This window comes from Psammomys obesus, unplaced genomic scaffold (assembly GCF_907164565.1).
Source record: "Psammomys obesus unplaced genomic scaffold, mPsaObe1.curated_primary_1811, whole genome shotgun sequence".
In the NCBI taxonomy this organism is placed as follows: Eukaryota; Metazoa; Chordata; class Mammalia; order Rodentia; family Muridae; genus Psammomys; species Psammomys obesus.
In genome coordinates, this window is record NW_026596244.1 from 15,166,176 (window position 1) to 15,178,231 (window position 12,056).

General features: G+C 47.8%; 1 protein-coding gene across 1 annotated transcript; it reads left to right on the forward strand.

The window, feature by feature from the left end:
- The first annotated feature begins 5,641 nt into the window (after positions 1-5,641).
- Positions 5,642-11,503, forward strand: Sh2d2a (SH2 domain containing 2A). The gene is made up of 7 exons (XM_055596676.1): positions 5,642-5,716; positions 6,263-6,417; positions 6,974-7,155; positions 8,230-8,319; positions 8,442-8,610; positions 10,825-10,948; positions 11,160-11,503. Exons 1-7 carry the CDS (start codon positions 5,683-5,685, stop codon positions 11,501-11,503), a joined length of 1,098 nt encoding a protein of 365 aa, XP_055452651.1. The 5' UTR covers positions 5,642-5,682.
- The last annotated feature ends 553 nt before the right edge of the window (positions 11,504-12,056 follow it).

Here is a 12,056-nt window from a genome sequence, read left to right on the forward strand (position 1 = left end):
TGACTGCTGAGCTGCCCGGAGAAGAACAACTGAACTACTCAGAAAGTGATTTAAAGCTAATACGGCAAAAACGGGGGATATTTGACACCAATGTGGGGGCATGATTGACTCCAAAGGTAAGATAATTCTACCACAGAAAGAAACATCACCACCCTGACTGAGAGAGTGACTCAGGAGTGTGAACCCTGTCAGAAGGATGGGTGGAAGCTTTTCCCACAAAGAAAGAACCCGCTCTGGTCATAGCCAAAAAGATTCTGGAAGACATTTTTCCTCGGTTCGGTATTCCAAAGGTAATTGGGTCAGACAATGGGCCGGCCTTCGTGGCTCAGGTAAGTCAGGAGGTGGCCAGATTCCTGGGGCTCGATTGGAAATTACACTGTGCTTAGAGACCCCAAAGTTCAGGACAGGTAGAAAGAATGAATAGAACTCTAAAAGAGACTCTCACCAAATTGACCATGGAGACTGGTGGTGACTGGGTGGTGCTCCTTCCCTTGGCCCTTTTTAGAGTCAGAAATTCTCCCTCCTTACTGGGCCTGACTCCCTTCGAACTACTATATGGGATTCCTGCTCCCCTGACTCTTCTTGGGGCCCCCCTTGACATAACTAGTGGTAACTCTGACTTGTCCAGGCTGAAAGGACTGCAGCTTATTCAGAAAGAAATTTGAAGCAAGGTTGGCAGTGCATATGCACCCGGGTCCTTGGAGGTGCCCCGTCAGTTTCAGGTTAGTGATCTGGTATGTGCCACTACACCGCAGCCAGAATCTGGAACCTCGGTGGAAGGGTCCTTATTACCTCCTGCTCACCACTATACCAACTGCCGTCAAAGTAGAGGACATCACATCTTGGATCCACACGTCACACGTCAAGCCAGCTCTTCATCAACCTGCAGACACCTGGAAAGTCCAAGCCTCCAGGAACCCGATAAAACTGAAACTCATCAGGAACAATAAACTCTCCGACCAGTACTCACCTTCATCAGGGAATGAGTAAATGCAGTTTAGGTCTCCAGAGACAGTATCAACCTCTCCCTGAGGTTGATCTACAATTTTAGGGTTAAAATTGAGGAAAAAAGAAAAGGGGGGAATGAGGGACCACCTGAGAATGAAAAAAAACAACTGTGGTTATTTGAATTGAAGCCAGGTGCAGATAGCTCTTGAAGGGTGGGATAAACTGTTCTGAGAAACAACCAGCTGTAAACTATAAAGCAGAAGTGATCTGATGATTTTCAGGTATAAAAACCCTGTGCTTTACATGTTCGGTGTTGTCTCCTGTCTTTGGAGGGGTGACCCTATGGCGATAGCAATAAACCTCTTGCTTTTGCATCGAGTTGTGGTCTGTGAGAGTTCCTGGGAAGGGCACAATCCTGAGCTCCTGAGCAGTGAGACTCCAGGTCTTACATAACCACTACAAAAAAAAAAAAAAAAAAAAAAAAGTGACAGAGTTGGAACTAGAAAAACAATCAGCTTTATATTCTCTTTCACAACTCTGTGTCCTCTGCTGCATTCCATCCTTCCAGCAAGGATGCTCCCACACAGCAAGCAGATGGCAGAGCTGTCTGATGAGAATATCTGCACTCTTTTTTCAAATATTTATTTATTTTTGTTTTATGTGCATTGCAGTGTTTTGCCTGCATGTATGTTTGTCTGAGGGTATCAGATCCCCTGGAACTGGAATTACAGAGAGCTGTGAGCTGGGAATTGAACCCGGGTCCTCTAGAACAGCAGCCAGTGCTTTTAACCACTGAGTCATCTCTCCGGCCCCTCTTTCTTTTTTTAATTAAAAAAATTCATATATTTTGTTATCCCCCTCCTCCAGTTCCTGCCATACAGACCCCCACCTCCCTATCCACCCAGCTTTATGTCCTTTTTCTCTTTCAAAAACAAACAAAATAAAAATAAAACCCACAAAAACTAAAATCAAAACAAGGAAACAAAAGACCAATTAAGAGAAAAAAGACAAAACAAAGCAAATTGAGACAAAATCCACAAAGATACCATTTTGTATTGGCCACCTAACTACTCTTGAACATGGGGCCAGTCCTGGAGTGTGGCTGTTATACTCAGCAACACTCCGTTGGGGAAAAATTATTTTCCTTTTGTTAGAAGGTATCAATTGCAGATACCTTCTTGGTTAGGGATGGGAGCCCATGCCCACTTCCCCATCTTAGCTAGGACCTGTCTAGCTCAAACCTGTGCAGGTCCTGTGAATGCTGTCACAGTTTCTGTGAGTACATATATGCTTCAGTCCTGTTGTGTCAGGAGGACACTGTTTCTTTGAAGACATCCATCAACTGGCTCTTACAATCTCTCCACTGCCCCTTCCAAATAGACACTGAGCCTTGAGGGGTGGGGTTTGATGAAGACATTCCATTAGGTACTGAATGCTCCAAAGTGTCTCTCTTTGCATGTTTTCCAGTTATGGTTTTCTGTATTAATTCCCATCTACTGCAAGAAGAAGCTTCTCTGATGTGGGTTGATCCAGGCACTGATCTATGGGTGTGTCATTAGGGGTGGGTTTTTTTGTTTTTTGTTTGTTTTTATTTTTTGAGACAGAGTTTCTTCTGTGTCATCCTGGCTGCCCTGGAAATCTGTCTGTAGACCAGGCTAGCCATGAACTCACAGAGATACTCCTGCCTCTTCCTCCCAAGTACAGGGAGGGATTAAAAGATGTGTACTACCATGCTCAACTTGGATAGTCATTTTATTGTTATATTCCTTTTGTAGAATAATAGTAGTAAGTTTTCCCCTAGGCCCATGACCCATGACTCAGTTTCTTGGCCACTTTAACAGTATCAGGTATGAGTTCCATCTCATGGAGTGAACCTTGAATCCAATCAGAAAGTGACTGGTTACTCCTATAACAGTTGTGCTGCTATTGCACCAGTGATCTTGCAAGCAGGTCACTATTGAAGGTCACAGGGTTGTAGCTGGGTGATATTGATGATGACTTTCCCCCTTCAGCAGCATGTAGAATACATTCTAGTGTTTTGCATGATAGTAGCAGAGAAGCTTCTACTTGGGCATCAGATCAACTTCCATGTTGATCTGATGCCACAAGTAAGTGTTGTCTTCAGTAATAGAGCCTAACCATCAAGTTGTGAAGAACAACCAATAGCTTTGACAATAGCCTGTGATGTTTGGAGTTTCCATGGGACCCTTTGCCAACAGTTGTCACCTTTGTAACCTTACAGCATACCCACATTTGCAGCTGTGACATATATATGTGTATGCAATGTAGTCACGAGAGAGGACATGCTGATTTCTTTTCTTCACTTAATTTTAAATCCATCTAATTTCCTAAACATTCTGTGATTTCATTTTTCTTTGTCACTGAATAATATTATATTTTATATACATACCAGATTTTGATTATCCATATATCAGCTGATGGATATCTTATTTGATTCCATTTCCTGCTACAGTGAATAGAGCAGCAATAAACATGGGGATGCTGATACCTTTGCTGTGGGGTGTGGAGTCCTATGGGTGTGTGCCCAGGAGTAGAACAGCTGAGTCATATGGCAGTTCTGTTTTTTATTTTTCGAGGACTCTGAACTGATTTCCACAACGACTGTACTAATTTGTGCTCCTACCAACAGTGAATAAAAGTTCCTTTCTCTCTATATCCTTTCCAATATTTGTTGTCAGAGCTCCTGATGACAGCCGTTCTGACTGGGCCAAGAAGTATCTCAGAGTAGTTTAAAATTGCATTTCCCTGATTATAAGGGATGCTGAACATGGTTTAAAATAGTTTAAAATACAAATTGGCCATTCGTATTTCTATTGAAAACTGTTGATTCATTGCCCATTTGTTAATTGGCAGTTTTCTTTTCATTTCGTTTCTTTTTTAATTGAGACAGGGTTTCTCTGTGTAGCCTTGACTGTCCTGGACTCCCTTGTACACCAGCCTTGAACTCACAGAGGTCTGCTTGCCTCTGCCTCCCTGAGTACTGGAATTACAGGCATGCACCACCATGCCCAGCTGTGCAGAAACTTTTATTTTTGTGTTGTGTCATGTTTAATATCAGGACTAGTTCCTGTAGCCTTAGCATTCTGTTCAGGAAGCTCTTGCTAACCCCAGTGTCTTGCAGGTCATTCTTTATGTTCTCTTCTAGAATTGCCACTTTTAAATTAAGGTCTTGTACCCATTTTGAATTGACTTTTGTTCAAAATGAAAGCTGTGAATCTAATTTTCTTATTTTGCATGTGGATATCTAATTTTGCCTTCACCATTTGGTGAATAGTATTCTTTTCATTGCATGCTTTTGTCTCCTTTGTCAGAAATTAAAGAGCCATGGCTTTGTTGATTTGTTTCCATGATCTCTGTTTTGTTTCATTGACCTAATCTTCTGCTTTTATGCCAGCACCAGTGTCTTTATCACTATAGCGATGTCTGATGTTCGCTATTGTGATTTTCCAGCTGTGGTCTTGATTGTTTTTTTTCCAAGACAAGGTTTCTCTATATAGCCCTGGCTGTCCTACAACTTGTTCTATAGACCAGGCTGGCCTCAACCTCAAACATCTGCCTGCCTCTGCTTCAAAAGTACTGAGACTGGTGCTATCAGTATGCACCACCACCATCCAGCTGTCTTCCCCATTTCTAAGTAATGTTAAGTACCAGTCATGGATCATAGAATCTGGTTTCCTGGGTAGACACCAAAAGATGCAGAGGCCTGTGTAACCTGCTTCTCGCAAGTAGGCTCTTCCTCTTACAAGACAGCTTCCCACGATAGCACTCACTGCCTGCCTGGAAGCACACATTCTAAGCACGAAGCTATAGAATAGCTCCGATTCAACCACAGCTGCTAATCCTATCACTTTCAACAGTGGCCTGTTCAGTTAGAGAATCCTCTAAGGTTGCTTAGTGTTGTCCTAATTCAACTCCATTATATCTGCTCGAAGATGGACATCAGAATCTCTTCTCTAACTCAGTGTCCTATGCATCTCATATAGCTAAAAAAGTTCCTCCAGCAGCTGGAATAACAGTTCCACAGGCAAAAGTTCCTACTATACAAACGAGCATGTGTTGCTGAGCTGGGAGTCTCAGCACACACATGAAAACTGGACACATGTCTGTGACCCCAGTGTTGGTTTAAGGTAAGACAGGTGAATCCCAGGAGGTTAACTAAACAGCCAGTCTAGCTGAAATTATGAGTTCAAGGCCCAATGAAAGACCCTGTCTCATAAAGTAAGGTGGAGAGTGGGAAGTGAGGAAGGCACTTGCCTCAAGCTTTAGTTTCCGTACACAAACACAGGCAAGTGGCCCTGCAGCATAACGCAACTACTGCACAAGCACAGGCACATAAATATATACACCAAAGTTCTTCCAGAGGTCTAACCCACATCCTTCCTGTTGCTGCTCTCCCCCTCTCTCCTCATGTATCTCCTCAAAGCAAAATTCTGAGTCTGAATTTCTGAGAAGCCCTATAAAGCTCTCAGAGAGAGGCCAAAGGTCATATAGCAAGAACTCCTCCCACCTAACCGGGTAGCCCGCCACAACTACACTAGCTGCCTGGCTTCCAAGGCCAGGACATTCGTCTTACTGCACTTTCCATGACGTCAGTCCTTTTCACGACAAAGCAGTGGGTAAAGTGATATTTCCTGTCCCTGGGGGAAGGAGTGAGAGGAGAGATGAGCTGCTCTCCAGCGTGTACCTCTTTTGGGAGCACACACACCTGCCTCTATGGAGCTCTGTTTGGCCCAGACATGCCCCCAAGGTATGTATGAAGTCCAAGACTGTCCTACCCCTACTGCCTTCCTGGGCCTGAGCTCCCACTTCACCGTTAAGCAATTGACTAAACCAGACCTGCCATAATGCCCTCAGCTCCTGCTCCATCTCTGGGCTCCCTAGGGCAGGGGACAGGAACTTGAGAGAATTTTTAGAGGACTGGAACAAGAGGATGAAAGAAGATGGCAGGTGGAAAAGCCTAGACCAAGAGAAGACCTGCCCTGAAAGGATCTACCTTTCTACAGGGCTTCCAGCCATCAGAAGTACAGCCTAGCCCTCAGGGTCCCTGCTGTACTGACAGGAGCCCTCGGTTGCTATCAGTCCCTCTGGAACACCCTGGTTCCTTATTCCCATCCCTGAGATACCCACCCACTACCCACCTGGCATACGTTTGTACTACTCCTCTTATCATCACTGTTCCTGTTGGGAAAGCCCCTTTGGAGATGTTTAAGAGACACTCTGAGACTGGGATGTAGGAGGAAGGGAGAGGCAAGCCCTCTCGAGCAAACTCCAGCAACCTCTTTTATGCCAACAGGGAATCATGAAGCCCCTTCTCCACCCATCGGCACCTTCCAGTCCATGAACTTGATACGGAGGAGATGCCAGGACTTGGGTTGCGGGAACAAGCCTAGCATGCAAGCTGTGAAGGAACAGGAGGTTCAGCTAAGACCCAAGGACACCCACACCATGGTGAGTAGAAACATGGAGGGGAACCGTCACCTCATCCACTCCCATTCTCTCAAGGATGAGGGCATGCACATGGACACAGGAATAAATGGCTGGCTGAGGACAGGAAGGAGGAAGTGGGGGTGCCTCCTCCCCCTGCATAGCTACCCACTTACCCTCAGTTTCTCTGGCCCTGGAAAGTTCAAGCCCAGGTGGCCAGGACATAGCGCACTGGCCCCCAAAGGCAACTGTCTGCGAGCTGTGCCAGCACCTCCATTTGCCCAAAGCATCCCAGATCTCATTTAAGTCCCTTGCCCTCCCCGCCAACAGCTCAGTTTTCCTCACTAGAGAGGAAGCCATCCTCCCTGGCCTGGGGTTGCTTCCTACACCATCTCCTGCCCTCTGAGGCTAGTATGGAAGATACAGAAGGAATTTAAACCTTGGGAGGGGAGGGGCTTTCGGGGCAATCTCACCCTAAAATAAATTTGGGGGCTGGTATGAGGATAAAAAGGAAGCAGATTGGGTCAAGAGAAGTCCTCTAACCATGGTTCCTTCTGTCCCTGACTTCTCTTTCACCCAGGCATCTGCCTCAGCCCCATCTACTGCCTGGGTCCTAGCAAACGCTGACAAAGAAGAAGAGGTACCTGGGAAAGGTGACCTGTCATTGCAAGCTGAGACTAGAGCATGGGTCCAGAACACCCAGGCCCACTGGCTCTTGCTCAGGACTGCCCCTGTTTGGTTCCATGGCTTCATCACCAGAAGGTGAGTCACAGAAGAGGAAACCCCCAGAAGGTACAGGGACTGTGGGTCCTGAGTCAGTCCGGAAATCATGACAGCTGAGTCTCTAGTTTCCCAGGCCTTTCACTGAGAAGCTCTTGCTCAGCCCTGTCTCTGCAGCTCAGTTTCTTTCTCCCTAGGCTCCCTTATCCTACTAGCTCCAGCCCTCCAGTCTGTCAGTATCACCCCACTTCCCCTCCCTAAACGGTGTGATTGCCAGTGATCAGATCAGTGGCCTGAGAGGGAAAGCCAGGCAGAAATGGCTGGGGGTGATGGAGACCTCAGGCTGCTGGTGAGTCCCATGAGAAACAGACTTCTAGGGAGGCAGACTTCATTTAATTGGGGTTGGGGGAGTGTCAAAGGCTATTTAAGCCTTTGGGAAGTGGGCAGAGACTTTAGGGTGAGTGTACATCATTGGCCAGGGCTAAGGTGCCATGAATGCCTTATTTGCATGAAGAGGAATTCTAAGTGCTCACTGGACATGACCTTATTAGAACAGGGGAAGTTTAACCTGGAACCTGGCTGCCAGGCTAGGTGACCACCTCAAGGGTGGCAGAGGTGGGGCACCGAAAGGCTGCCTGTGCTGGAACATGCAGGCCCGGGGCAGGGGAGGGAGTGGTCCTCATTCTGCTCATCTACTCCTGCTCCAGACCGGCGTCTTCCATTTCCATGGTACCCAGGCCTCACACTGGTCTACATATTATCAGCCACTATCCCCTCCATCTCTATTACCTCTCTCCAGCCCTCTCCTCTTTCTTCCCACCCTTGCAGACCCTCCATTTGTCAACCCTGCTTCTCACTCATTATCTCCTCAGCCCAGCTTTTGACTTCGAAATTCTAGTCCTGTAACTACCATGTCTGTTGCTGTTGCTGCTCCCCCTCCAGGCTACCCCGGAGGATGAAGCCCAGGGCCTTTTGAGAAGGACCCCTGTCAGCCTCATCTCCACCTAGTCCTAGAATACTTGCTTGGGGCAGAGGTGAGAGATCCCTTACCAGAGGAGACAGAAATGAGGTAGTAAGAGTCAGAACCGACCCCATACTTCTCTATTACTCGTACAGGGAAGCTGAGATGCTACTGCAGCCCCAGCCTCGAGGATGCTATCTGGTGCGCTTCAGCGAGAGTGCTGTGGCCTTTGTGCTGTCCTACAGGTGAGGATGCTAAGCAAGGGGTAGGCCCTTGCGCTGACTGGCTCTCCAAGGAAGGCTCAGGGCTTTTCCCTTAGGTTGGTGGGAGAAGAAAAAGCTAGTCTGACTCAAAATGTCCCTTCTAGGAGCTGGACCTGCTGCCGTCACTTCCTCCTTGCTCAGCTAGGGGATGGGCGCCATGTGGTGCTGGGTGAAGACAGTGCCCATGCGCAGCTTCAGGACCTGCTTCAACACTACACAGAGTATCCCCTCGGCCCATACCGGGAGATGCTTACCCAACCCCTTGCCCGCCGGGTGAGCCCTTACCCAAAACCATAACTGAGGCCATTGTCATTGTAGCCGCCACCCTCAGCATCCACACCAGGTCTAGGCTATTGGCATTGACTTTCTCATCCCAACCTACGACTGGCCACACTTGCCCACCCCCACCTCTCCCAGAAAGGCATCCTTTCACGACCAAACCAGCCACAGACAACACAGTAAAGAGAGGCAGTCAAGTTAAATTAAGTGAAGTTTACTGAGTCTCCAGAGGGGTAGCAGAGTAAGGCCCTGTAAATAGACCTATGGTCAAGACAGGTGGACGTTTGGCTCCTAAACCTTACTACAGTAGTAACGACGGATGTTCCAATGATGGGATCAAGTGTGGTGGCTGTGGAGGAAGCCAGGGAAGTAAGGTTTACTACTTAGCTTGACAGAAGTTGTCAGAGAGCCTCCACATTCAAAAAGTGCAGATGCTTTAACCAGTGTGTGTTGAGAGAGAGAGGTTAAGCACAGAGAAAATAAACAGTGACAAAAAATATCTTGGCCTTCATGAGACTTCCATTCTAGGACAAGACAGACACCATAAATGATATAGAAAACAAACTGATAGCAGAAAGGGTGAGTGCTAGGAAGAATGCCAACTAGCAGAGAGTAATGAGGTGGGCATTGTCTCACATAGGGACAGCAGAGAAGAGGGGGGCATTTGAACAAAGGCCTGAATGAAGTAAAATAGGGAGACTTGCAGATAGCTGGAGGAAAAACATTTGGGGTGAAAGCAACAGAGGGACAAAGGTCCGGGAGTGGGAAGATGTTTGATGTGTTTGAAGAATAATAAACAGTGAAGAAGAGGCCATGGATGGATCAAGATGATTGATGGTTGGAGAGATAGGAAATGAGGTCAGAAGGGTGAGGTAAGGGGACCCTGTGGCTCTTACAAGGGTCTGAGGTTTTATTCCAAGTAAGATTTTATTACACTGGAAAGGCAGAAGCAAAAGCCTGACCTGACAGGTTCATGAGGACCAGACAAGGCCACTGAAGATGGAGATGCTACAGTGTTTCAGAAGGTGATTGGGCTGGCTAGCACAGGGGTGCTAAAGTCCTGGCTGTTTAGAAGGTGGAGCTGATGGGGTCTTTGCAGAACTAGATGAGAAATGGGGAAGATGTTTAGAAGAAGGCTGGAAAGAGCATGTCTGAGCCAGGTGTGGAAATATTTGTAGTTTGAGATGTCAAGTAGAAAGCTGGGAGCTGGAGGGGCTTGTCTAGCTCCAGGCCTTGGGTTCAACCCCTAGATCCACAGGAGAAAAGGGGAAAAGGTAATTGGAATCCACAATGGATCCAGTCTGGGACAAAGGTCAGAATGGGAACTAGGCTCAGCACAGCCAAGCTTGAAGGTCTGTATCCTTCTAGAGCAGGAAGCTCCGGCATGTGGCAAAGAGGCTATAAAATGGTGTGAGAGTGGGAGGGTTCATTGGGGGAGGGAGGGTCGTGTGCTTGAACGATGGTGCTAGCTGTGTGTGGACTTGTAGATGTGAGGCACTAGCAGTGGACAGATCAGAGCTCCTGTTGAGTTTGATGTAAGAGGAAGGTGAGGTATTGAGGCTGACTTTCCTGCTATTTGAGCAGCAGGTGAACGCACATACTGCTCTCTGAAGGAAAGGTGGTGAAGTACAGGGTGGACACAAGGAGAAAGATTTCTCATTTGGATCTAGGAGGCCTTGAGTGGATTGTAGGAGCCTGAGAAAGTCCAGAAGAGGGGGTACAGGGAGCCCTTCATGAGGCATTAGCTAGCATTAATGCTGAGCTAAAAACATAACTTCCACAGGGTAGCTGCGAGGGAGGCTCACCTCTCCTGAGGTACTGTCTGCCCCTAGCATGCAGCTTCTATCTTCATGTATTAGGCTTCTTGAGCCTGAAGAAATAAGGCCTGTCAGTCTTGGAGGTTTATTCCCATGCTGATTGAAGGTAAAGACTCCTAAAGTCTCCCATTTTTGCAACCACAAGCACAAATGAGACTGTCCTTTCCCTGTATTCTAGACAGTTCAGTGCTAGACACACCTGTGACCAGAGTTCATTTCCAACCACAGTCCCCAGGCCCCCTCAACACCTCCATCCCCTCCTCCTTACAGAGGGGTCCACAGCACACTTCTCTCTTCATCTTTTCCCTTTCCCTCAGACCTAATTGCTTTTCTTGGATTACTGTCTCTGCCACTCCACCCTAACCCTTCAGGCCTCCTTCTTTCCCTGCAGACTGCTGAACCTGCTGGACTTTCCCTAAGGGCTGAATCAGAGTCTGGAAGCAAAAGACAGGACCCAGACACCCAGCACTTGCTCATCCAACAGGGACATGCCCAGGCCCCAGTGCACAAAGAGAAAGTGTGGGCTTCCCAACAAAAGGAGGTACTGTATGGATGAAGTCAGTCCCATGGGGAGGGTATGGGGTATGGAGTGGGTACACAGGACAGAGAAAAAGGCCAAGAAGGAAGGGGCCTCATGGGTAGAGGCTCAGGCTGAGGTAGGCCTGGGATTAGACCCTGTCTCCATGGTTCTCATCCATTCTCTTCCCTGACCTTGCCTTCTCTCCTAAACGTCACAGGCATCCAGACGCAGGCCCCTGATCCCTGCCAAGCCTCAGCTTCCTCTTGAAGTCTATACAAGTCCTGCTTCACGGCCCTGTCAGGTCCTACCCATTAACCCCATCTACCAGGAGCCTGATGAACCCATAGCCTTCTACGCCATGGGACGAGGCAGCCCTGGGGAAGCTCCTAGTAATATCTATGCTGAAGTGGAGGGGCCATCAGAAATGACACACACTGGGCACCCCATCCTCCAAAAGTGCTGGTCCAGGCCTATCTCAGGAGGCCAGGTAAAGGGGGTACAGGGAAATAAAAGCTCAAGAAGGCCAACAGAAAGAGGGAGCCCCTCCTGAGGAGGAGAACAAAGTGAAGGCCAGTGTGCTGAAGCAGGATGAAGGGAGTAGTTCATGCTGCCAGAAACCTTTGCCCAGCTCCGGCCCAAGCCTGTCCTCTCTGCTCTTCTGAACATTCACATGGGCTCAGCTTTGTCAAGCACAACTGCCCCTGCTTCAGAGAAAATTAAAGGGGACAGGTTTCCCTCAGCCTTCCTCCATCCTGTTCTGCCTCCTGTCTGTCTGTCAGTCCTTCCTCAGACACATGCAGCAATGACCAAGCCCCCAGAGAGGAGAACTTAGGATTCCATGTGTCACTGCCAGTGTGCTCAGGGAAGAGGCCACTGCACTCTGTGTGTTCATCCTTACAGTCTCCCCACATCTCACTATGGTGTTACTATCCAATGAGTCAGATTGCCTTGCCTGTACTGTCTCAGGTCCTTCCTCAGGCTTCCCCCCTGCTGCTACCAAAGATCTCTGCTTGGGCTTCACCTACTAAGCTCACCTGTACACCTGCCAGCTACTGCCTTCTTAATCCTGTGTCCATCCAGACATCTCTAGGGTTCCAAAGCCA

Bases quoted from the DNA above. Each gene is read 5' to 3' on its own strand.
- Sh2d2a (XM_055596676.1), top strand. From the start codon at position 5,683: ATGGAGCTCTGTTTGGCCCAGACATGCCCCCAAG. The intron at 6,418-6,973 runs GTGAGTAGAAAC...TCTTTCACCCAG, and splicing joins CCAAGGACACCCACACCATG to GCATCTGCCTCAGCCCCATC. The intron at 8,320-8,441 runs GTGAGGATGCTA...TGTCCCTTCTAG, and splicing joins GCCTTTGTGCTGTCCTACAG to GAGCTGGACCTGCTGCCGTC.